Source organism: Lissotriton helveticus, chromosome 8 (assembly GCF_964261635.1).
Source record: "Lissotriton helveticus chromosome 8, aLisHel1.1, whole genome shotgun sequence".
Lineage (NCBI taxonomy): Eukaryota > Metazoa > Chordata > Amphibia > Caudata > Salamandridae > Lissotriton > Lissotriton helveticus.
In genome coordinates this window covers 120357285-120382866 of record NC_136069.1, presented here as the reverse complement: position 1 = coordinate 120382866, position 25582 = coordinate 120357285, and the positions used below count along the sequence as shown (strand labels likewise).

The 25582-nt window shown below is 41.2% G+C and overlaps 1 protein-coding gene across 2 annotated transcripts in view; it reads left to right on the top strand.

Moving 5' to 3' along the window:
* TEX55 (testis expressed 55) overlaps positions 1-25582 on the top strand; it is a 532765-nt gene that overhangs the window by 180345 nt on the left and 326838 nt on the right. For both annotated transcript variants that reach the window (XM_078656720.1, XM_078656721.1), the window contains exon 8: positions 3578-3634. In XM_078656720.1, the coding sequence (XP_078512846.1) occupies positions 3578-3634 (57 nt within the window). The remainder of the gene's footprint in view (positions 1-3577; positions 3635-25582) is intronic.

The window sequence follows — 25582 nt, the reverse complement described above, 5'->3', positions numbered from 1 at the left end:
TGGTTCTTATACCACTTACTTAGTATATGGTTCGTGAGGCCCCTAGGGCAGAACTGTATTTGTGCAACTTAAAGTATGCTAAAGGAGTAACTTGTAATGTATTTCGATCTCTGACCTCATAAAGAGTTCAGGGGATTGTGTTAGTAATAAATACATATATTTGATATATACCTTGTTTGGTGTCCTTTCATTTGGTATTCAAGGGATTATATATGGTAAAACAACTGGCTTCACATGCTCTCTGAAGTTTTAGCCTAAGACTGCTGGTCCATGCTACCACTAGGATAGCTTGTCTATAAAGTTGACTTTACAGCCATCACCATAAGGGTCGTTTAGACTGGTGCAAGGTGCCCACTAGAATAGTGGACATTATATACCAGGCTAACTTCTCACATCCTACTCAAACTCATCAGTGATAAACCAGAGGTCATGATACTGGGCAAGAAGCTCGATGTTTGGGTACCTTGTCACTGGCCTGTTACTTTAGATGTTCCACCTACTCCTTCAGATAAGGGCTTTAGTGTGGACAAATCATTATCTATGAAACCACAAGTGGGTAGGGTGATGGCCACCTGCTTTGCTGTACTTATAATGGCTAAAAAAGATCCTTTGGCTGATCCGCTTTTCTGCACAAAGGACAGTGATTCAAGCTCTCATTATCTCTAGTTTGGATTATGGCAATGTGTTATACCTGGGAGCCGATAAAACCACTATCCACCGATTTCAGCTTGCGAACAATGCTGCCGCTAGGCTTCTTTATCGGTTACCCAAATTTGCCTCCGTTTCTAACCTTCCCCGTGAGCTGCACTCTCGTACTGTCTCAAATTGCATTAAGTTTAAATCTCTATGTTACATGTTCAAGGCAAAAGCCGGAGTTGGTCCCAAATACATTTTGGAATTGGTTAATCCATATCACCCATCCTGCCCTCTGTGATCTTCGCAACAAACACAGTTTATTGTACAGAGATTCCTCCTGTCCAGTATGAAAGACTGTGCTTTTGCCTATCTAGGCCCTCAACTTTGGAGCTCCCTTCCAGTTTCATTGAGGGACTATGTGTCTCTCCCTGCTTTTTGCAGGGGCTTAAAACCTAGCTCTTCTAATCCACTTACTTAACTCTCTGCATTCCCCCTATCTGCCATGCGCAGGGAAACCCTGTGGGTATTGCTATGCGTGCTAAAAGTTCACAATATTAATAATAATAATTAATGGAACCCAGGGACTTCCATTGAATTATTGTTTGTGACCCCCATTGAGTCATTTCTGTAAGCCGAGGACCCCAGCCTAAGCACTTTCAATAATTTGAACCGCAAAACAATACACAGGAGCTACTCATCGCACATACTGTATTCTGTTTGATGCACTTGCATTGCTCCCATGAATCAAACTGAGTATACTAACTTAATTTTTAGCCTCCAGTTTCAAATTACTTCACATTTACAGAATATTTTTAACATTTTCAATTGTACCTTTCTTCTTTATTTGTATCCACTTTATTATTCTGTTAATATTATTTAATTTTCTAAGCAGTCTCTGACCCCCTGAGTAGCCTTTGCGGACCATCAAATGTCCCCGGACCACAGGTTACGAACCACTGTTCTTAGGTGCGCAATAACCATGTAGTATAGTTTTCTCTTGGCAATAGTAGTTCAATTCACTACATAGGTGAAAATTAATCAAAACAAGGTGCTCGTCAGTCCACCCCATTGACGCCTGACAGGTTTTTAAGACTCCATTACTTTACCCAGCCCTTATTCCTCCACGTGTCCTTAACTTGCTTGTTCATGCTGTACATGTCTGAGTGAGCAATTTGTGGACACGTTGTCGATGCAATGTTAAGTTACTGGATCTAATTGAGTTAGAATCCAAAACACCAGCGCGATCCTAGCATTGGCGACTATTTGGGGCGTTTTTGGAGGAGGTTATGGCAACTTTTTGAGGCGATTATCTTTTTTGAGTACACTCATATGACCAGAGGGTTTCCGTATGCTGTTCTGAGGAAGACCCCATTTGGTGATAAAATATCACACTGAATCTTTGGGGCCGAAACGTCAATGCTATTTAAGTCGGTACCACTCTAACAGCCAGATTCATCAAACTAAAATCGGCTCGCAAAGGGCCAGATTCTGAGAATCTAGCCCTTTGCGAGCTCTATTTTTGCATTTGGGATTCATCATCCCAAATGCAAAAATCGCAATTCTAGAAATCGCTAAATTGCGATTAATTGCATTTAAGGAATCTCAATTTGAGATTCCTTAAATGCAATTCATGAACCATTTTAAAATTGCGAATTCGCAATCTGGGGCCGCTATTTACCGCGAAGTATAACTACGTGGTAAATAGCAAAAACTTTGAAAAATGCACTAAAGTGCATTTTTCAAAGTTTCATGTTGCGCACACACATGCCCTAAGGGCATGTGTGTGCGCAACATATGTGCACACATCATTTTCAGGGGTGCAACAGGGTGTCCTTTGGACACCCCTGCACCCTTGAAATCGCAATCTCAATTTGCGAATCGCTAATTGCGATTAGCAAATTGAGATCGTCTTCCCATTCATTCCTATGGGCCTCTAGGCCCATAGGAATGAATGGGGAGATATTCCTTAATTGCGACTCGCAATTTGCGAGTCGCAATTAAGGAATTATTAGTAATCGCTATTTTTGAAGTGATTTCTTGATGAATACCATTTTGCTATTCCTTAATAGCGAATCGGTATTTTTCGCTATTAAGGAATAGCAAAATGTGTTCTTGATGAATCTGGGGGTAAGGGGGCTCGATAAACTAATGGACTCTTGATAACTAGCATCCATCACCAACAGAACTACATATTAAGATGGTTCAATAAGAACAAGTCGATGTTATGTATTTTAAGCCTTTCACACTCACTCACTGTTTCCCAATTACTTGTTACACTGCACACAGAGCACCCTGTGTTGCGAATTTCAGTCTATGTAGTGAATTGATCTACTGCAAAAAATATATATATTACTTGCAAAGAGAAACTGTACTCCGTGGTTCTTGTGTGCTGCTTTTGAATATATTTTCGCAATTAATGTGTTTGGAGAAGGACGGTTTCGAAGTAGACTGTCTGTAAATATATAGATATTGTTTTCGGTATTTCCGACAGAACCAGATATTTGGCTCTGGTGCTCTGGTTACTGTGCTTGCTCACTGCTTACATTAAAGCTAGAAGATCCGTTTGCCAAACTGTCTAGTGCTAATGACAATTTGGACCAGTGTGAAATCAAAACAGGAAACAGGTTGACATGAAAAAGACTAACTATATGCGACAGGGGTCTGTAAACAAAGGAAGATCTGGGATTCCAATAAATAAAGATGACACAAATAGTCATAAAACCCCCATAAGAGTGGTGGGTGCCTCGTCCTCTACAGAACCATAAACATCACACCCTCCCTTCTCACATGGCCACTGATTCACCATACTCCTCAATGTCTAAATGTAGTGACACGTTGAACCAATCAGCATTGAATGCTGAGCTTCGTTGGATGCTTCCAGAATGTTATGCTTAGCTCTTTTTCATTTGTAATGTTCTCTTCTCCTCTTGTTTATATTCAGGAAGGACTATCGGACGACGAATTATGCAGCGTATCTTCTCTGTTCAAGATTACGGGGGTGAGTGCAGTTAGTGAGATAGAATAACTGTGGGTTCAAAGTTATAAAAGTATACACAAGTGATGCTAAGATCAAACCACTTCCGTAGAATTGTCTTTAAAAAACTGTAAAAAGCTGATGTAGTGTTCAGAGTTGCCTGTTATACATATTCATTTGTAAGAAAGTCTAATATTATTCTCAGAAACCACATGGTATTCAATAAGACAACTGAGAAATAAATTGATAATACTGTTTGTCCTTGTAAGAACAGTAGTAATACAAAAAATAGAAGTGGTTTGTCTAATGTAGAGAAGAAGGGGAGAAGAAACAGACCAAGGACAAGAAAACCAAATACTGAGACGGAACAACATTTCGTAAGTTCATGTGACCATTGGGTAACAGGAAACATTGTCTACAAGAGATTTTCAAAGCAGTCGGAAGCTCGTTAGCTGTTTTGTGGATCACAGCTGTGATTTTGTATTCCTGAATAAAGGTAACTTTGCACCTACTTGTCACTTAGGTGTGAAAATACTTTAGGAATCTGGCTTGTAACAAATCCAGACCATTCCCCTGAACAATGAATATTGATGGCTTGGTTAACTTCCCCAAGGGTCCTTCCATTCCTCATTCTGTTTTAGATTATTCTTTTATCAATGCCAGGTGGTTCTTTCATTGACTTGAGGATCATGCAGTAGCCCACAAGTATTCAAAGGTTTCTAGGTTATCATGTAGTTCTGCACATTCCTCCCCAAAGTGATAAACATTTCTACATCTCCAGCTGTTTGGAATCTTGGAGTTGAAAATGGATGTACTGATTTTCTGCAGGGAGATTTGCTTGGTGCTTAAGTTACACTAACTTATTTCTCATTTACCCCAAAGAGTAGATATTTGAAGCTTTTCACTTTAGTAACTGCTTTCCTTGCAAGTCAGTACTGTGTGATACTGGTCGTGCCAGGCTACAACATCCTGGGTTGCTAATGATATGAAGTAGAAGACTAAGCTGATGGAGGAGTAGGAGGGTAACCATCGGGCCTTGTTTGTAGGTCCGGTCTGCCATATTACAAGTGTTATTGGCTGTAAAGCACTTTTAATAAGGCGTCATGTTTGTCACGGAGTATCCTCTCTGGCAAGCTCTAAATAAGGCCCATTGTTGTTTGGGTTGCCTGTCCAATTCACTGGTTAAAACACCCTCTACCAGGTAACTAGATCAAGCTTTCTGTCTGAGAGTGGCTGATCCAGCAATTTGGCGTGCCCTCTGGCGATAATCTTAGCACAGAGACTTTCTCCTAATCAATGGTCAAATTCTGGATTTTACATAGGCTTTTGCCACTGATTTTATCTTGTTATTACAAAATAAAATGAGGCTCGGAGACGTGTACAGACTAAGCTATCAGGACCCAAAATGCCCCACCTCTGTCTACATGTTGATTTCCAAGAGGCCATCATTAAAACTTTGAGATCTGAACAGGGAAGGACCATACTAGAATTGTGGCGCCTGTCGTTGCAAATAATAAACAAGAAGTGAGCTAGACCTTCACACATTAGGCTAAAGATATGCAGTCGAGAAATTGAAAAACAGGCTAACTTTACTCAAATGGAGTCTGTTACAGTGTTCATGACATCCCCACTTAGGGGTAAAAGTTACTCATTTAGAGGCCTGTGAATCCTAAAGATGACATTACACATGAACAGTGTATACATGATAATCATTAAGAGCAAAAATGCATATGAAACTTAATAAAACCTGATATTTGTTGAAGTATACGGGTCTCTGACAAATGAATGATGGGTGCAGGCATCAATGCATATAAAACATGCTAAAACGTAATATATACAAAAATACATTGTGCATAATGTAAGATGTGTTTTCATAATGAGCAAACCGAGTATTATATTGGGTTTTTAGCAAATACATCTAGGGAAAAAGATAAAAAAACAGAAAGGTACAGAAACTGTCTGAAAGTACTTTCCTGCATCTAGTTTCAGGAAAGCAGGAACTGTCTTTTCCCTCTAGGTTGAAGAAAGATCAGGGGCCATATTACATAAAGTGCCCAGGGGGCGCAACAGGCATGTATGCCCGCTTTGTGTGTCTGTGGGGGCGTGAACACGTGAACATGACAATCACTTTGCCTCTGTGCTCGCTCCGTATTATGGACATGGGCAGGCACGGACTGGCCATAGCGGGCACCGGGCAATCCTCCGGTGCGCTGCAAGGGTGGGGGCCGTTTTTGTTACAGGGCCGTTTTTGCAGCACAGCTGCAAAATCGTCCCTGTAACAAAATCGGCAGAAAACCACCCCTGGCAAAGAGCTCGGCGCCACCCCTCCTCCACCCTCCCCGCGGGGGAGGGGCCGGGGGCCGAGCACTTTGCCAGGGCCGGTTTTGGTTCGAAGTCCGGCCCTGGACATGGGCACAAAGGCAAAGAAGCTGTCAGGAGGCGCACTGAAAGTGCACCACAACAAGTTGGTGCACTATCACTCCCCCCTCCGATGGCGGCCCTCTGAAGTGGGGCAAAGTGCCCCATGGACCCTCAAGACATCCCGCTTCCGGCGGGTGCAGTCAATCACTGTTGCCGCCTGAACATTGAAACTCGTAGCAGCTTTGAAGCAGCCGCTCCGTATTTCACTTGAATGTACTGACCCTAGTTCAGCACATGTTTGTGGCTGCCCTGGGGGTGGCACATTCACTTTAATACGGCACACTCTGCCTGTTTGCGCACAGCGCACTCTTTAAAAAGTGTGTCGTGGCCCAAACATCGAAAGTGCACCATAAATGTAATATGGCCCCAGGTATTTTATTTTCCAATCAATAATGGTGGTATATAGTTTGCATAGTTTCCTGGAGCCTTTGTAGCAACATGTGAGGTATTGTCAATGCGGTGATGTCGCCCCTTTGACTTGTCAGTGTTACTGAAGGAGATGGATAAACACACTGGAACAGATCCTATAGCTCCGCGGCATTTAGAGGTGGTGATATTGCTTTGTTCATTAATTCCGTAGCTGTAGATGATTTGAGTGTTAAGAACAGTCCATCATATTGAGCATATTCGGTAATTGGTAGGTTTATTGCTTTGCAGTAGGTTTGAAGCAACTTCTACAGATTTAGGAATTGTTTTATGTTGATGCCCATGAAGGCACCTCCAAAGGCATTTCCAAAATGATTTCTTGCACACAGCTCATGCACCAAAACACGGGTCTCACTTGTAGAGCATTCATTTTACGAAAATACAAAGCCCAGTCCTCACTCAGTAACAAGAGGCAAAAGTCACATAAAATGCTAGGGCCTCTCTGCATTTCTGCTCAGCTGGGTGAGTGGACTCGATGTTGTTGAGGGAACTGATACATGTTCTTTCCTATAAAGAGAATGTCATAGTCAGTGATGAAAGGACTGCAGGGCATCTGCCAAAGAGACTTGAAAACAAGGAGTGAAAAAATAATGGAATCAGTCCAAAAAAAGCTTTAAATCCAGTTACCAGATCAGATCCAATGGTTATGAAGAAGTGCACATTGCCAGTTGTGCCTGAGGACTGGAAGATAAGGTGCACCGTCTGTGAAATGAATAAGATAATGTGTCTGCCCACGTCTCTGAATCTCTGAAGCAAAGCAGGCTGTCTGTAAGTCAAATGTTTGTTTTTGTATCAAAATGTCAAGAAGCTTGCTTAGTTTATCAAAGCGCATATCGCCTGTGTCTATTCGAGGCCAAGGGGCATTTTTTAGCACACTACAGGGTGGGGGATACAAGGCTATTCTAAGAACTTTTTATCACTTTTGATACAGTTATCAAATAGGGTTGGCCATGTGCCATTCTGCAACAGCTTTCATTAGCTGTTATTAGATATGAAGCATTATACAAGAGTGTATGATGAGTCAGGAAGTATAGAACAGGTGCAATTGATAATGTACAACCTGACCTGGCTTTAAACGTTTACAAATTACATGCAAAGTAATGGAATCACACAGGAGTGAATGACCTAGAGGGTTTGTGCAAGCAGATATGCTTATGAATGTGGGACTGTCTTGAGTTAGGCATAAGAGCTCGAAAAGTAACTCACACTCATGATGTAGGAAGTAGTTGTGCATTTGTCATACCTACTCATGCACTTATACTTCTGCTAATGATTTTTGGGCGCACTTACCCCATTTAGGTATTGCATCAAGCCTCATGAAAACAAGCAGAGGAAATGCTCAATAAGCGTCCTAAATAGTTGAGCAAGCAGCAGGTCTTGTCAGTACCAAGCAGGTCTTACCATTGTTTTGTATTCCTCGGTTAGAGCCCTCATATTTACTCAGACGCGTGGCAGCGTCCATCGCAAGACCTACCCCTGCTTTGCTGTATCTAAGAGAGCAGAGTCGGGTAGGCGTGGTGTTTATGAATGCAGCATCGACATGCATGCATTGGACGCTAACCCCAGTCGGGATTTTTTTTAGAGTACAGAGACTTCGCATTGAGGTAAAGCAAGTACTATCCATACCTCCTTACATTGGTACATTATGTGCATTTATAAATTTATCTTAAACTCGTTTTAGGGCAAAGCATAATAATAAAACAGGTAGAAGCAGCCTCTTACTAAATGTTATGCTGTTCCCTACTGACTGAATGGCTTGCACGAATAAGTGTCATTCAGTTGGGGAAGTGATTGTTAATAATAGAAATAACCCATGGGCATATGTGCACTGATGTCTTGATTTTGTAATTCAGATTGACAGACACTGTTAAAATTTATAATGGGATTCATTATTGCTACTGTTATTATCCATGACCAGTATCACTTTGGTCCATATGTGATACCAACATATAAAATCTGATGTGTGTACTACATGTTTAATCCCACCCAGGGAATGTCATCATTCAGGCCAATTGTATGTGTAGACAGCCGAAAGATCCAATTTTTCTCTTTTCTAGAAAGGATCTCTTGACTTGTGTGCTGGTGGGCTTCCAATCAGTCCATTTCAGGTCATCCGCAAAATGGCCCGCAGTTACAAAATATGTGCTAATTTTTGTGGTTAGTTTTTTGCACCATATATTGCTGGGGTGCTCAGTGATCCTCACCTTCACTGCGCTTGTCGTCATGCCTATATATATCATTTTGCACAGGCATGTGATAATGTAATACCGTTTTTTTGAATTACTGTTAGTGTGTTTGTTCTGTGACCATATGGAAGTGTTATTTAGCTGAATGGTTTTGCTAGCTTCTATTAGGCCACATACATTACACTGTCTACATTGATAGTGGACCACTACCGGAGGTAGGTTCCATAGTTGTTTTTGTATAGTACCAGCAGGTTTTTAGGTCTAGTACGGGCAAGCATGTCCTTGAGATCCGCTGTTCTTTTAAATGCAAAGCTTTTGAGGGGTATTGCCGGGTTACCAATCTGCAGAATCTTCCAACACTTTCTTATGATTTTCTGAATTGTGTTGGATTCAGGGGTAAAAGTAGTAACTCCTGAGAATGTCAGAATTGGGCCTTTCCCTGGATTCTAGTAGGGCTTCCCTATTGTTATTTTGTTTGCGTTTCTGCGCAGTTGAAATACATTTCACTTGATGGTGACATGCCTAAGGTGGTCTGTAAGCTCCTTGGCTTGTGCAATGTAGTCCCTTATCCCACTACAGTTCCGGCAAAGTCACAGGAATTGCCCATATGCAAGGTTTCACTTAGGGCCTAAAGGTGATGGCTGTCATATGTAAGCAAGCTTTGGCTGTCAGTAGTTTTTTTTTTAAAATATCTTCGCATGCAGCTTTCCACCTGTCAATTGGATCATGAGATCCAAAAATGGCAATCCTGTATCAGAAGTGTTGCCTGTGAAGGGATTTAGTGTATTCACCCATTCTATAAAAAGACTGCATGTATCTCTGCTTCCCTGCCAAAAGATCAGGATATCGTCAATCTATCGCCGCCAGAATTAAATATTCTCCCGATAGGGATTCGAACGAATTCAAGACACTTTCCGGCATGAAATCTGTTGCCTGATGTTTTAAATCACTAAATTCACAATGCCTATTAGGTTAATTATTTCCTAAATTAGCACATTATTCTTTTAATTAGGCTAGTCAGCTCAATCATTAAATAGTTCTGACACTGAGTATCACAACACCTATTTAAAATCACACTTTAGAACACCTTACACATATCACAAAGCCCACCCACTCCCACTTTACGATACAGCTATAAAAAAGACCTCCGGCAAAGAGCCCCCTAGTAAGTGCCATTCCAGCACCGGTCTGATTAGGAGCAAGCCCAGGGATGAAGCGTGACACCCTTTTGGGTGTGTGAGGGTCTGTGCACCTATTGGAGCACATTCCTTTCCCTGGAACTGTAGTACTGTCTCTTACGTCTTTAGGAACTGCAGACCCATATACCTGAATTGTAATGATTTAGAAGCATGTGTGCTGGACCTGAAAAGCTCCTGGTTCTTCTTATATAGAGTGATTAAATCAAGGACCAGGAGTGTGGGAAAGAAACAGTTTCATGCATCTGTCTGCATCAATAGGTCATAAGGCTATTCCTTTAGGATATAAGTTACGAAACTATGCGTTCCTCTCCGGAACATACGATTTAATTTAATTTAATGTCAGTCTTGTTTGCTTTCATTTGCTAATTCGGGAATTGTGTTAACTCATCTTTTCTGATGGAAAGCGTTTTAAATCTTTCATGGTTCCAAATCCCAGACAAGTTGTCTGTTGGATAGTTATGTACAGGAAAATCCTTTCTCTGGGTATTATACATCCACTAAACAAGGATTCTTTACCTTGTACCTGCCAAATGTTTGCTACCCAAACACTTTTCTCTTCAATATTTTCTTTCCAAAACTCATAGCCTTGTATGGAGATGTTCTTAGCAAACACATGAGAATATATTTACTTATTATCAGTGATCAGGTTCTTTTTTAATTGTTTTGGGTTTGTTAGTAATAAAAAGCTGAAGGATATGACCTATCATCACATTAAACATAAGGACATTTCTTCAAAACATTTGGGTGGCTATTTGAAGGCGAGCCTGGCATTGTCCGTATTACGTATAATTGTATATCTCCTGTGGATAGGTAGTTCTCTGTATTCAGTGGTTGTGTAAACAATTCATGTTGTTATAATTGTCAGCATTCATATAAGGAGCCTCATTATCGAGGGTTGTACATGCCTTTCAAATAAGACATCATATTTGTAACAGTCCAAATGTCCCAATCATTTGAAAAGGAACCAGGAGTATCATATAAAACATAGGGCAACTGCAATATTTCTTTGGGTCCCATTATCTGATATTCAATCTTTTCCAAAGCCATGTCATCAGGCACAGAATAGGCTGTAATGTTTGCAACATAGAGTTCTCGTGAAGCTCTGTGGGAAGAAGAATGTAGTTGCAGTCCTTGAACCACAGGAAGTGACATACTTTAATCAGAAACTTAATGTCCAATCAATAATAGCAAAAAAAGAGTTAACATGATGAGCCACATAAACAAGGAAAAACACCTGTGTAGCAATCCAGAATTAGGCCCATGGTGGTATTAAATACCTGTCATGAACCAAAGATAAGCAAGGAGAAATCAATTCTGTTGAGGGACTGTGGAGTGTTTTGGTAAATCATCTGTTTGAAACTCACAGTCATTTTCATAAAGCTTTCTTGCAAATGCATTGTTTCAACTGATGTCAGCACTATCGTCTGTTTATAGTCAGACAAATTATTGGTTGGAATTGTTGCAACTGTAGACATGATAGCATCAGACCCCCCTGTGTTATCTGTTACTTGGTGTGAACCGGGAGGCACAGCAGACTTGGCAATTTCAGGATTGGGACTCAAGCTTTCATTGTCGCTGCACTCTTTCTGGGATAGCTCCTTCAGAGTAGGGAGGGGTAGAAAGCTCTATTCTGAAGACTCCTCGGTGTTAGAGGGGGTCTGCCGTACAGAATTGGCCGCAACGTGTTTTTTAACGTGATCTTTGGACATCTTAATGATTTTCGTTGAACCAGGCACCGGAAGCAGGATTTCGGTACAGTGTCTTCTACCCAAAGAACAAAAATGGCACAAATATTCTTCTTGAACTTTATCACCTACTTTGGGATCCTCCCAGCAGCAGCTCGAAAAACCTTTTCTTTGCCTGTGGCAGACTCTGAACGCTTCAAATTAGATAGCTTGTCTCTGGCTTCTTGGACTCTCTATAAAATATGGGAATGTTGGTCCGGGTCAAACTATTTCTCTTCCACCACCTTTCCAGGATTATCTAGGTCAGGTCCATACATAAATATTCCAAAGAGCATAGAGCAAAACGCCCTCAAGTGGATCCCCTCCTTTCTCACAGGACACACTCAAAGCATCCAGCTGCCTGCCTTTACGTCAGAACCCAAAGACATCACTTGCAGCGTTCCCCGAGGATCTTCCCTCAGCCCACCTTGTTCAACACCTACATGAGCCACCTCACAGACATTGTCAGATCCCATGGCCTCAACATATTCTCATACGCAAATAACACACAACTCATCTTCTCACTCACGAAGACCCCTCCACCACCAGAACCAACTTTGTGATGCCATGACCAATGTAGACAACTGGATGAAAGACAACTGCCTTAAACTCAACTCTGACAAAACAGAAGTACTCATCTTTGCGAAGAACACTTATGGGACCACAGCTGATGGCCAGCAAAACTTGGACCAACACACACGCCAAAAGACCTAGGCATCGTCCTCGACAGCAAATTGACCATGAAATGACCAGTCAAATCAGTTGCCCCCTTCTGCTACCACACCCTTCGCATGCTCTGCAAATACCTCAAATGGATCCCAATCAACACCAGAAAAACCATCCCTCAGGTCCTCGTCACCAGCCACCTCAACTATGGCAATGCTCTCTATGTTGGCATCGCAACCCATCTCCTCCGAAGACTCCAGACCATACAGAACACAGCAGCCAGAGTCATCCTTGACCTCCCCATATGGACCCACATCACCCCACTACAGAAATCTCCACTGATTCCCCAGCCAGCAGAGATGCCAATTCAAGATCCTCATGCACGCCTAGCAAGCTCTATACAACTATGGACTGGCTTACATCAACCCGCGACTGACTTTCCATCAACTTGCAAGACACATTTGTTCTTATTCACTAGCCCGTGCGCATCCCACGCACCTGTCCCAGCCGCAGCGGGCCGCTTCTTCTCTTACATTGCCGCAAGACCTGGAGCGACCCGCTCCTTCATCTTCCAACTGCACTGTCCATGGCAGACTTTAAAAAGCAACGTAAGACCTGGCTTTTCGACTGAGGCATTGCATCCAGAGTACCCAGATACCCATAGGGGTAACAGTGTTGTGCTTTACAAATGTTGATTGATTGATTATCTGAAGGAGGTAACCTTAATTACAATGGACGTCTCTGTGTATTTATAATTTTCAGTTCTTTTACCTGTGTTTATTCAATAACGACTCAAATGTTCATAAAAATCTAAAAGCTGACCTTAGGCACCAAATTATAAAAATTCTAGGATTTTCCAGACTTTCAGGGGTCGCACTTTTATGCCACGAGTGCAAGGGCTTAGTTGAATGCACTACACTGAGGAACAAAATACCATTTGGACCGCAGCCCTATCACTAGCCTACTAAGTAGTCCTGTGCGGGCAGCGTTTTCAGGTTACCTATGAGTCCTGTTCAACTTTCCAGGTCATCCAAACAATCTTTCATTCTTGAACAAAACTTTTAGGCAGAATACTAGGAGCAACAGGGATTTGTTCAAAACGTTTATTGTAAAAGTCTTAAAAGTCTTAGGGCCTGACTTAGATCTTGGCATACGGGTTACTCCATGACAACGGTGACGGATATCCCGTCCGGCCGAAATATAAATCCCATAGGATATAACGGGATTTATATGCTGGCGGATGGGATATCCATCACCGTTGTGACGGAGTAAATCAAAATCAGGCCCTTAGAGTGGTACTTAAATTGTACATAGTAACCACACATCACGGCAATCTAAAAACAGTCATGCATGTCAAGCAGCGAGAGTAAAATGAACATCTCTAATATATTTAGAAAGTTCCTAGGATCCTAACACCCCTTATCTATTTCCAAGCACTACACTATATTTTTATCATGTTATATCATACTTGCCTCGTAAATTTCTTAAGGATGATCACAGGTCATACCTTTTGAGAGCTAATGCAGCTGTCCTTCTTCAGAGTCCTGCTGGGGGAGGGAATGTGCTCAAGGCAAAAGAGCCCCCTCTGCTAGGATTCCAGACCAGGATCTCCAGCTGAGAGTGGGTGACCGGGCGATCTGGCATGTTCTCTGGTGATTAAGCAAGAAGCCACTCCTAATCAATGGCCAAATCCTGCACTCTATATAGGGTTTGATCGCTGATTTCTTCTTGTAAAAAATGAGGTTCTGAGACATGTAATTCTTAACAGGCTTCGCTCTTATGAAACAGCTTTGTCCAAATGTTGACTTTTAAGCAGACATTACCAAAACTTTGAGATCTATATAGTGAGGGGTCATATTAGAATTGTAGCACCTTTCGTTGAAGATAATAACCAGTATTTGTGCCGTTATGAACATGACCTTCACAGGTTCGGCTAAAGATAAGTAGGAGAGAAATTGTGAAAGAGGCTCACTTAACCTAACTAAAATGAAGTCTGTCACAGCATTCACAAATGCTGGTTTGTCCGCCTGTGGAAGGCCGTGTGTAGGGGCTGGTCAGAGGTCAGACCATGCCGGCACCACACCTGCACATGGTTGAAGGCCATTCACAGGGGGGTTGACTACCAGTAGCAGGTGGGGTGCAAGGTACGGTAGGGGTTGGAGGCCTGTGGTGGGCGGGGCAGGACCTGTAGCCAACCCCCTCAGATGCTGTGTGCAGTCAGGACTGGCCACTCACAGTGTGCTGGGTGTAGGGTTTGGCAGCCAACTCCAGATGCGCTTATCCAAAGGCCTTGAATGGGATTGTACAGGGCCTTCCTTCTGCTGTCACATGAACTTGATCTCTGTGGAAAATTCCAGGCAAATGTGGATATTATTGCTGTAGTTATATCCCATCTCGTGGTCCCAAAGTTAAGAATAAGAAATCACTTTGTTGGCATATTTACGAGTTTAATCAATTTGTGGATAAAACTGATCAGACCATTTCTACTTTTGCCTCTGGCAAATGTTTGAATATACTGAAGCAGTGTGAGGGAAGAGATGAATCAGCTTTGAAAAAGTTTTAGTAAATAAAACAACTCCAGCAATTGTGCCTAAATCCTAAATTTTCTCTACGGTGCACTGTCTTTACTTTAGGTTGCTTCCATGTCAAATTGCTTTCCACCAAAGGTAACATTTTGCTACCATTTCATTCCGTATGTGCCAATCTATGCAATGTCCACCTTAGTCAATCCTATACCCCTATCAACTCGTCAAGTGTTAGCATTCGAGCTCTGTAAACGAAGGAGTGACCAATCACCCAAACGAGAAGCATGCTGCTGGAGGCCTTCTCAGCCTTAAAGAATGAGCTGCAGAATGAGAACCTATCACCACGAGGCAATAGTTTGTATTACACAAAACTCTGATTGTTAAGTTAATTTTGGTCAGTTTGTTTGCTTTCTGTCAAGAAAGAAAAATAAGTAGATTGCAAATAAAGTTACAATGAGCTGTAACCGTAAATTGTGGCTCTCTCTTCTTGGATAAAAAGCCTTTATCTTTTCATTTTTAGAACTGGACACCATACAACTCAAAGTAGAGTCTATGCTTTAGTTGGTTCAAAATTATAAGGAGATACCAAGAGATACCAATACGTTTACAGTTGTAGTCTGCTGACTAACAGACTACGCATGGTAAACACTTGACCAGACACGATACTAGAAACATGATGAGATCAGGTAACCTTAGAAACTATTGTACAACAGAACGGGGCCTTTCAGTTTTGGATAAAGACAATAAGGTTATGCCAAGTTCAACTGATGCCTTTGTTTACAACAGCAACTTTAAAAAGCAAATGTTGATTTAGATTTTAGATCCTTACCCCTGGGATTCATATGAGAGTAGCATTCCATACATAGGATGACTACAACTCACAGAGAGGAGGAGGAGGCTGTAGTGCATAGAAGATGGACAGTCTTGTCCATAGATTTGAGGGATCACAGAAACAGAACTTTTCAAGGAGGTTATTCAGAGTGTTATTATCCAGCAATTGGGAATGAGTTCTCGGTCCTACTGATATGGCCAGATGGTTTCTAATGCTGCCAACAGAGCAAAGGTCTACTGCATGTGCATTGGCCATGCTAATATAGCTTCCACACACAATATCAGTCAACACTAGGTTTATTCCAATGTCCTAGCAAGAGTGATGCACTGTTATGCATGGAAAAGCGAAAGTCTCGATCACTCATTACGTCATTGACTTTTCCACTCTCTTACAGCATCATGCACTTTGTCGACTTCACATCCTTTCTCACACCGTCCTTCACTTTTGCTTAGTATCATACTCACTCACTGACCTACTTACTCTCTGTCATACTTACTCATCCGCTCCTTCTCATTCATAACTTCGTTTTTAGTCACTCATGTTTTCATTCCTTGACCCCCTTACATTTCCTCAATTTTCCGAACTTTCTGTCACTCTCACTCTTTCACTAACTTTCTCACTTGTCTGCTCTTTCATGCACAGTCTCCCTCACATTCTCCCTTGCACCTTCCCTTACTTTATCACTCTCACTCACTCTTCTAACTTTCACACTAACCCACTTACTCCTCCTTGCTCACTTTTATTCGTTAACTACCTCACTTTACTCTCTCACTCACTCTTTACTTTCCACCTCTCATTGTCTCTGACCCACAGTATCAGTCACCCTCGCTCATGCTCTCACTCGTCCTCATACCCTCCTCACACTCATTCATTTTCACTTGCTGTCCTACTCCCTGTATCTCTTACTTTCACCAAAACCCACTCAGTACCCCTCACGTACCTGATCCCTTTTCCACACCCACTCGCCTACAAAACAAGCACCATATATTTGTATCTTTTTTTGAACTTTAAAATTCGTTCAGAAAGAACTACTTTTTGTAGACTTTTTTCATTAGAGTGAAAACAAAAACAGCCAGTATTTCACAACTGTATATATATTTTTAAAGTAGGAAAAGAAATAAAAAAACTTTGATAACTGAAAAAAAAATATTTTTTGACAAATCTTGTGAAGTTTTTTTTAAATTTTTTTCAGCCGAGTGGCCTGGTTTTGCTTACCACAGCCCATGTGCTTGTCACACACTAGATGAAGCACTGTTGTTATAACTGGAATCTCTGGCTTTCTGCTCCTTCTGTAGAATTTCTTCGGATGATCGATCCCCTCACCTGCTTGGTGTCCCTCTTTCTTTTCTTTTTTCTGCTGTTTATGCCATGCATTATGATGCTTGTGCAGCGATGTGCTCCCAAGGGCGTACTTCTCAGGGTTGTTCCTTCTGAACTTCTATTCATAAACACGTCATGTTACATACGTAGAAGAAAGTTTTTATTTACCAGGTGGATTTCTGAAAAACATCCATACAGTAGATTCCCGTGGGGATCTGGAACCTTCAGTCTCATTATATTCCAGTTCTTTATGTTCCCTCTTTTGTTCTGGATTTCTTCTGATCTTCTAGTCCACTAGCCATGTTTTCAAAGAGCAAAAAGTATTGGGGCATATTAGCAAGAAGCTCGTTAAAATGATCGCTGTTTAAGGCGATCCATGGTATAGGTCCAGCATTCCTGGGGCAATATTTTCACTGGCACAAACCTGGTAGACTTTTAAGGTCAGCTACTCTGGGACTGATCAAGACCCCACGCATCAGGAAAGTGTGTTGGGGAGGCAGGAGTTTTAGCCGAGGGGCGGCGGTGGCCTGAAATGCCCTTCCAGCGGCACCCTGACTGTCCCCCGAGCTGATGCCCTTTCGGCGAAAGCTAAAAACATGGCTTTTTGTAAATTAACCTGGGGATCTAGTTTCAGGAGATATCAAGATAGCGCCAGGACACCGTACGGTAACAGTGCGCTTTACAAGTGTCAAAAATAAATAAATAAATAAATAAAACGGCGATAATGGGCACGCTAATATGCGTTATAGAATTCCAATTGAAGCCCAGGTTAGATTTGCAGGACATCTAACATGGGCTTCAATTGGAATTCCATAGAGCATATTATCAAGCCCATTATCGCCGTTTTAGTGACAGTTTGCTGCCTCTAAAGCGGCGATAACTTTATCGCCTGTCTTGATAATATGTCCCAAAGTTCAGCAACAAGCTCCTTTGCTGCAGGAATGTCCAACATCAAGGAGCCAGTGACTGTGCCAGATACCCAATGACTATTTGAAAAGGCATCAATACATGCCGAGGAATGCACCAGACTTGTGCAATGTTCCAATAATGTTTGCAAACTTTCCACGAACCTGGAAGAATAGGCGTGGGTGGGACAAGCATGCCCTGGTCTTTTGATACTTGTACAGCGAAGCTTGCTGGGCTTGAAAAGTGCTAACATTACCATTAGGGTTCCTGGTTATGTAGTATTTATTTATTAGCCATTATGTGCAGTTATCCATATTTATCTGTGTTTATCCATGCTTATCTTGTGTTTTGAAAAACATGAATCTGCAACTAGCATCTTTCCACTTTTATTTAATTGACAAGTGTATGCTTCCATTTGGGTTTAGTGTTATAAGAAAGCATATACAAAGCATCACTCATATGCAATCATCTCACATGAAAATATTCACAATGTGGTATAAAAACATGCACATCTGCAGCTAGTTACTTCTTCATTAGAAAACACAGTTTTTTTAATCTCCGTGTGTCAGCCTGTACAGCTATTGGACTGGCAGTAATGACTGAAAGCATTGAAAATACATATTTTCTATTTTTCCCTCATCTAAAAATAAATAAAGCTAGGGAAACAGATGGTTTCTGTCTGTATTCATCTGTGAAAACTGTAGAAATGGAAAACTGAGAACCTTACTTAACATCTAAGCATAGCATTATGTTTACATTCAGAGTACTTAAAACAATAGGTTTTCCAATCGAACTCAACTTAAAAAATATATATATATAGCGGGTTTTTGGTATATGTTTTTGTATTGCAGTTCTCAGAACGGAAGTCCTGCCTCAGTGGTCGTGTAGAAGCTGTGAATCCAAATGTAATATTGCGAACCTTTATTGGCATAGAAAGTGAAGAAAATTAACAAACCAACTGAAGATACTTTCAAACTACATCCCAGAGTACGTTTTCTTAACAAATGCAACGTTTTAAACAATTTACAGGGAATTACAATACTCAGAATGGAACTTCTTGAATCCCAAGCCCCCCAAAAAATGAAAGGAGACATCTTATTGGCTACATACTGAACTGGTTTTAAAAAATACAAGTTTGACTCTTTTAGAACAAGGTTCCCACGCTTCTACAGACATCATTTTGAGTCCAGTTCTCAAAACAGAAGACATAAGAAACAAGCATTTGCAATGCAATAGGTATCGCATTTACGAGAGTTTGAGCTATTGGCATTGTAAATGACAGGAGCTTACATTTTTGCAAATGCAAGACCTAAGTCATCGCAAATATTCTTTGTTGTATACATGCGCCCCATGCTGCAATTTCACATTAATAGAGGCCGCGCCCCCTTCTTTAGACTAGCCGCGTCCAAAGAAAATGGCACCCCCGCCATTAAAGTGAAAGAGCGGTATGGGGCGCTTTTACAAAAAAAAGGGTTTGTTTGTCAAGTTGACAAACAAATGCTTTTTTTTTTTTAAGTGCCCCATGCCACATTTTCACTTTAATAGCTGCCACAGACCTTTCTCTAGATGCGTACTGTCCAAAGAAGGGGGTTTGGCCTCTACTAACGTGAAAGTGCAACTGTGGCGTGCCGTGCTACGTCCTTAGGAGAGAACGTGTCTTGCCTGCTACAGCAGGCAGGTGAAAACAACTTAAAGAAATGGTGCTCGGAGGCTGTAATTCAAGCCTAGTGAGTAACAACACACGTAAGAGGGTTACAAGATGAGACAATGCGGTACAGAGGGACTACTAAGCCTATTGACCAATGAAGAGCTACAGTTTACAAAGGACATTGAAAAATATGGGCGGAGAGTGGGCGGAGCTTCAAGTTCCTACCTGAATACCGCATGCCTCACAGAGCAGCGCATGCGCTGCCCAGGCTCGACCTAAAAAGACAGCAGTAATAGGAGCCCTAAAAGAATGTCACAGGACCCAAGAAGTTTGTGGCATGGACATTTTTTATGCATCCTTGAGGAGAGTGAAAAGTGAATGATTGCAAAGTATATCTCGCACAGTTTGCAACCAAGGCCTGCAAAGAGGTCATCCTGGCATATATTCTTTTGAGGCTTTCGAGATGATCAAACATCTTCAAATGATGCATTCAAAATGTTTTTTCTTCAGCTTAAGCGGATAGAAGGGGTGAAGAAGCACAAGAAGAACATCCTGTGGCCTCAGAGATGCTGGCTGTAATTAGGAAGGGTCGGGCCCATGCCTGAAAATTCAAAACAATCGTATAGCTGTTCAAGGGAACAAAATCGAAAAATTATCTCCAGTGCTATAAACAAACACTTAAAAAATTACAAGGACTTTTTTGCTTCCCTAAAAAAATCAATATGTTTCTAGTTTAAATGAATGAAAAAAAAATAAAGATTTGCTTCCTAACTTTCCCCCAGTCTCTACACCTACTTCAGGTCCAATGAATTCTGCATGTTACTGATGCAGGATTTACAGGACATGCCGTAGATGCAGAGGCCAAGGGGGCCCTAGGAAGTAAATTTGACGAAAGGGGTCTGACTGCCCGTAACTACCTATGGAGCGGATATAGCTCCTAACAAAAGTTTGAATGCAGGAAAGTATCCTCGCGTCATCACCCAAAGAAACCAAGGATTGAAAGTTCCATAAAAATGGTTTGTCTTTGTGGAATGCATTTGAGACTGAAGGCGCGTGCACAAGTAAAAACCATATATACGTTTAGTGCTAATAACTAGGGATCTTGCCTCTCCCGATGAAAGCCGGGTGACCCCAGAACAAACCAGAGCCGGTAGAGACATGTAGACCTGATTGGATGTGGGAGAATTAATACACTCTGTGCGCATCTATTTTTGTTTTTACCCTTCCAAGAGTCACCCGAGATTAAAAGAGGGGAAAAGGGAGTTATCCATAAGCAATTTTCACCCTTAAAAGGACCCCAAAAATAAAAATCAGAGTGCTCCCCAAAAGTGTGGTTGAGCTGACCCAGAGGTATAGACCTAATGGGCAGGGACTCGAGGATGAAGCATTCCACATGATGTTGTGTGGGTGAGAGTCCTTAAAATATAGGATTCTATCCCCTGCCTGGAGACGGATGTAGGGATACAAGAGCCCTGTTATGACAGGGAGATGTTCTCTTGTGGTTACTATAGTGACTGTCTGGAGAAGACAAGGCAACCTGCCCTGCGACCCTTCTGAATGGCATGTTTATTTTGAATCTAAAAAGGGTTTTACTAGCTTGCAAAGCAAACTGCCTATTTGTACAATCAGGTACAGACACATTTCACCCCTCTTTCTATATCTTATCAATCAGTTTGTAAATGGCTTTAGCAAGAAACCTTTGGATCATGGCTATACTTCTCTCATTCGGGCGGTGGACGTGATTCACGTAGGTCACTAGGTGTGGAGCCATCGGTAGAAAGCTTTTCCCGATGTGAAGAAAACCCCCGCCACCGACCCATGAAGTGAAACTAATCCTGCTTTCACATTTACACACCTGGAATTACCAGGGTGTTCCGGTAATAATAACCGTGAGTTTGTTACTTTTTGGCACAACACTGAGGTTAGTGTGCGCCTTAGCGTGCGTACACCGCCCAGTGGATGCACTTTTCTTGTTGGTCCTGAAGAAAGCTCGGCCAAAGTGGCCTAAATGAGCAGAAACATGTCGACCATTCGATATATTTAATGGGACAATCTGACTCAAATTTACAGTCATACCTTGTCCATTAAACATTTTTTAGAGGCGTGCTTACGCTAACCTTTATTAAAGTTTGGTTCTGGTTAGAGTTCGCACTTTTTAATAATTCTTCACAATCACGTTTCACACTGTTTTTATCTTACAAACCAGCTCCACTGCAACTGCAGGTGTTGTAGCACACGGGTAGGCATTCGGCCCGCCCGGTGAAAAAACACCAATGATGAAGCATGTCACCCAATAGACGGGTGCGTGATGGTTTTATAAAGAACTTTGTGTGTTCCCACATTGCACCTCACTTCCCCTCCCTCACATTTTTTCCTTATTGATTAGTCACTCCTTTGTTGTTAGACATATTCAGACTGGGGTAGAGGAGTGTCCTTCCAGCCCTTGCTCTCCTGTTGTTTATGTATACTTCTCTCATGTATGGAAGATGCCAAGGACAACTGACTCAGCAGAGAATTCCAGGGAACTCACTAATGGGTTTTGCATGCAAAGTACTGCAAGATATCTTTCATGATTAGGTTTTCCTCAGTTAGATCTTTTTGTAGGCAACCAGAAATAGTTCACCTCCTGGTACTAGCAGCCAGAGTTCAAGAAGAATGCCCTTTTGATAGACTAGTTAGGAATGTCTCCTTTAGCAAAGCCAGGATGATCCTTATAGCTTTAGAGTGGTCAAGCAAATGGTGATTCACTCACCTTCTACATTTCTTGGAGCGACGACATGGGAGACAAACAGACTTACACACATAGAAGTTACAAATCGCCATTTAAGATTGTTTATGTTTAGGAAGGGATACCTTCCTGCACATAAACAATCATTCCCCACAACCAGACACCATTGCATTATGTTGCAAGGGTGCCTGCGTTGGTGCTAGGCAGCTGAAATTAGCGCCAGCACTGGGGGAAATGCAGGGCTGCACCATATTGTTGTAAATACGATACAGCCTTGCATATCAGAAGTGGCAGAGTGCGGCATTAAGCCAAGAAGGCCAACGCCACACTGTTTTGATTGCGCCTATCAGATAATCTCAGAATCTTCCACACAGTAGCCCAACACCTGGCGCAGTCAAAACACTTTAACACAGCACCTTTAGAAAAGGGTTTTATTTTACAAAATGCAAGGACTATGTCTCTTAGAACATGGCTTGGGGTTTATTTTACACAATGCTCTCTAACAAAAGCTTTCCCAGATGTCAAATGCACAAGATTCAAATACACAAAGATATATATATATATGTTTATATGCAAGCAATAATAATACACTTGGTAAATATAATGCATGAATAATACTGATGAATAAACAAGCAGAAAATAATATGAGATAAGACTCAGGCAAATATACTGGAAGTCCTGAAAGAGACCAGAAAGCTATATATGCATCAAATTAGTACTTTGTAGGTGCACCTTGACTCACTCACACATCACAAAGAAAACACACTCACTCACACATCAAATGATCACAGCCACTGGCTCACATCACAATGGCATAAATCAAAACTCAATACATCACCTGGTGCAAAAACACAGGATTGGTGTCATTACAACGCGTTGTATTACAACGCATTCCGTTACAACGCAGATTTTACAACGCGGGATCCATTACAACGCATGTCATTACAATGCATGGCATTACATCGCAGATGCTATTACAACGCATGGCATTACATCGTAAGTATAGGTAAGTTGACTTTTTTTTTAAAATGTTATTTAGTTTATTGTAATTAAATTTTTTTAAATAATTTAATTAAAAGACATTTAAAAATTGTCATTAATTTAATTTAATAAAATAATATCTATTTAATAAATGTAAATATAATAAAAATTGTAATTAATTTAATTTAATTAAAAAAAGTAATTAGTTTAATGTACATATTTTTTATAATGAAATTAAATTAAATTAATAATATTAAATTATTTAATTTAATTAATTTAATTAAAAAATGTAATTAATGTAAAATAATTAATTTAATTTATTAAATATATTTCTATTAATTTTAAAATGGTAAATATAATTTAATTATCCCTAAAGCCAAACCCTGCCCTAAAACCTAAAAACACCCCTGTACCCCAAAACCCAAACCCTGCCCTGAAACCTAAAAACACCCCTGTACCCCAAAAACCAAACCCTGCCCTGAAACCTAAAAACACCCCTGTACCCCAAAACCCAAACCCTGCCCTGAAACCTAAAAACACCCCTGTACCCCAAAACCCAAACCCTACCCTGAAACCTAAAAACACCCCTGTACCCCAAAACCCAAACCCTACCCTGAAACCTAAAAACACCCCTGTACCCCAAAAACCAAACCCTGCCCTGAAACCTAAAAACACCCCTGTACCCCAAAACCCAAACCCTGCCCTGAAACCTAAAAACACCCCTGTACCCCAAAAACCAAACCCTACCCTGAAACCTAAAAACACCCCTGTACCCCAAAACCCAAACCCTACCCTGAAACCTAAAAACACCCCTGTACCCCAAAACCCAAACCCTACCCTGAAACCTAAAAACACCCCTGTACCCCAAAAACCAAACCCTACCCTGAAACCTAAAAACACCCCTGTACCCCAAAAACCAAACCCTACCCTTAAACCTAAAAACACCCTGTACCCCCAAACACCTATACATATACTCCTATACTCATATTTATTTAAAAAATTACTTAAAATAATAAATTTAATTTATAATATTTAAAAACATAAATAAATATTTTTATTTATTTTTATTTATAATTAATATTAATTAAATCATTTATATATTATTAAATAAAATTAAAATAAATTATATACTTACCAATACTTACGATGTAATGGTATGCGTTGTAATAGCATCTGCGATGTAATGCCATGCGTTGTAATGCCATGCGTTGTAATGGATCCTGCGTTGTAATAGCTGCGTTGTAACAGCATTACGACGTAAAAGTTGCGTTGTAAGTGATACACACCAAAAACACCGCATCTCAAAGTGGGGAAGTAAACAGCCGTGATTGAAAGCGTCTGCAACAGGGTTCACTCCGAGATAGACGCGTTGGTCCTCGCTCAGATTCTAAACTCCCGGTATCCAAGTTCACAACCCTCAGCTTTAAACACACTAGAAAGTTCGGGAAAGACCTCCCCCTGGGACCGAGGAATCTTACCAGAACATGTCCAGGTTCCAAGCAAGCATTCCCACTGCAGGCAGGTACTCTCACGTCCCATTCTTCAAATCTCGCTTGTTCCAGCCTCCATCTTTACGGAGCTTACAAAAGCCTTTCAGAACACAAACAATCCTTCACCAAAACAGAAAGACCTTGAACGTGAATAACCCAAGCAACTTACAAGCACTGTTGTGCATGCAGAAAAGCTGAAGCAAGGCAAAGTACTAAAACAAGATGACATGAGGCCATGTCAAAGCGAATAGTAAGCAATTCACAATTACATTCCACACCTCTCTCTCCCTTTCATGCTTTCGAATGCACATCCCACACGTTCTGCTCTTGGCAAGGCTGTCTTACTCCGTGACATCACCCACTGAAAGACAGCAAGATTACAAGAAAGAAGAAAAGCAAGGCATATGCAGGACATCGTACATCCAGGCTAGGATAAAATAACACACTAAAGTCAGTTAAAATAATGGTAGTCAATGGTCATCACAGGGTCTCAACTCACAAGAGTGCCTCTAGCACTACACACGCTCCATCACTTCTTTGTAAATATGACCCTTAGTGGCTTAGCCCCTGAACCTATACAATAAGGACGCCTTAATCGGCCCAAAGACTGTGAGGACAGTTTGAAAGAGGCTACGAGTCTAACAACAAGAACTGCATATGGCTTTAAGTGGAAGTGATCATGCATCTGATTTACTATGAACAATTTTGATCCCTCCAGGTGTCAGGAAGAGGCATACTCCATTGGCTTCCCTACTTAGGGAGATCTCAGCTGCACCTCTTCTCAATTAAGATATGTCTAGCAGCTATTACTGCCTCCAGAAAATACCTTACAAACCTCTTTTTGAGAGATTGGGAAGATGTTTCCATGAGTCAAATGACTTTCTCCACCATGGGAAGTTAACATAACATGCTGTGGCCGC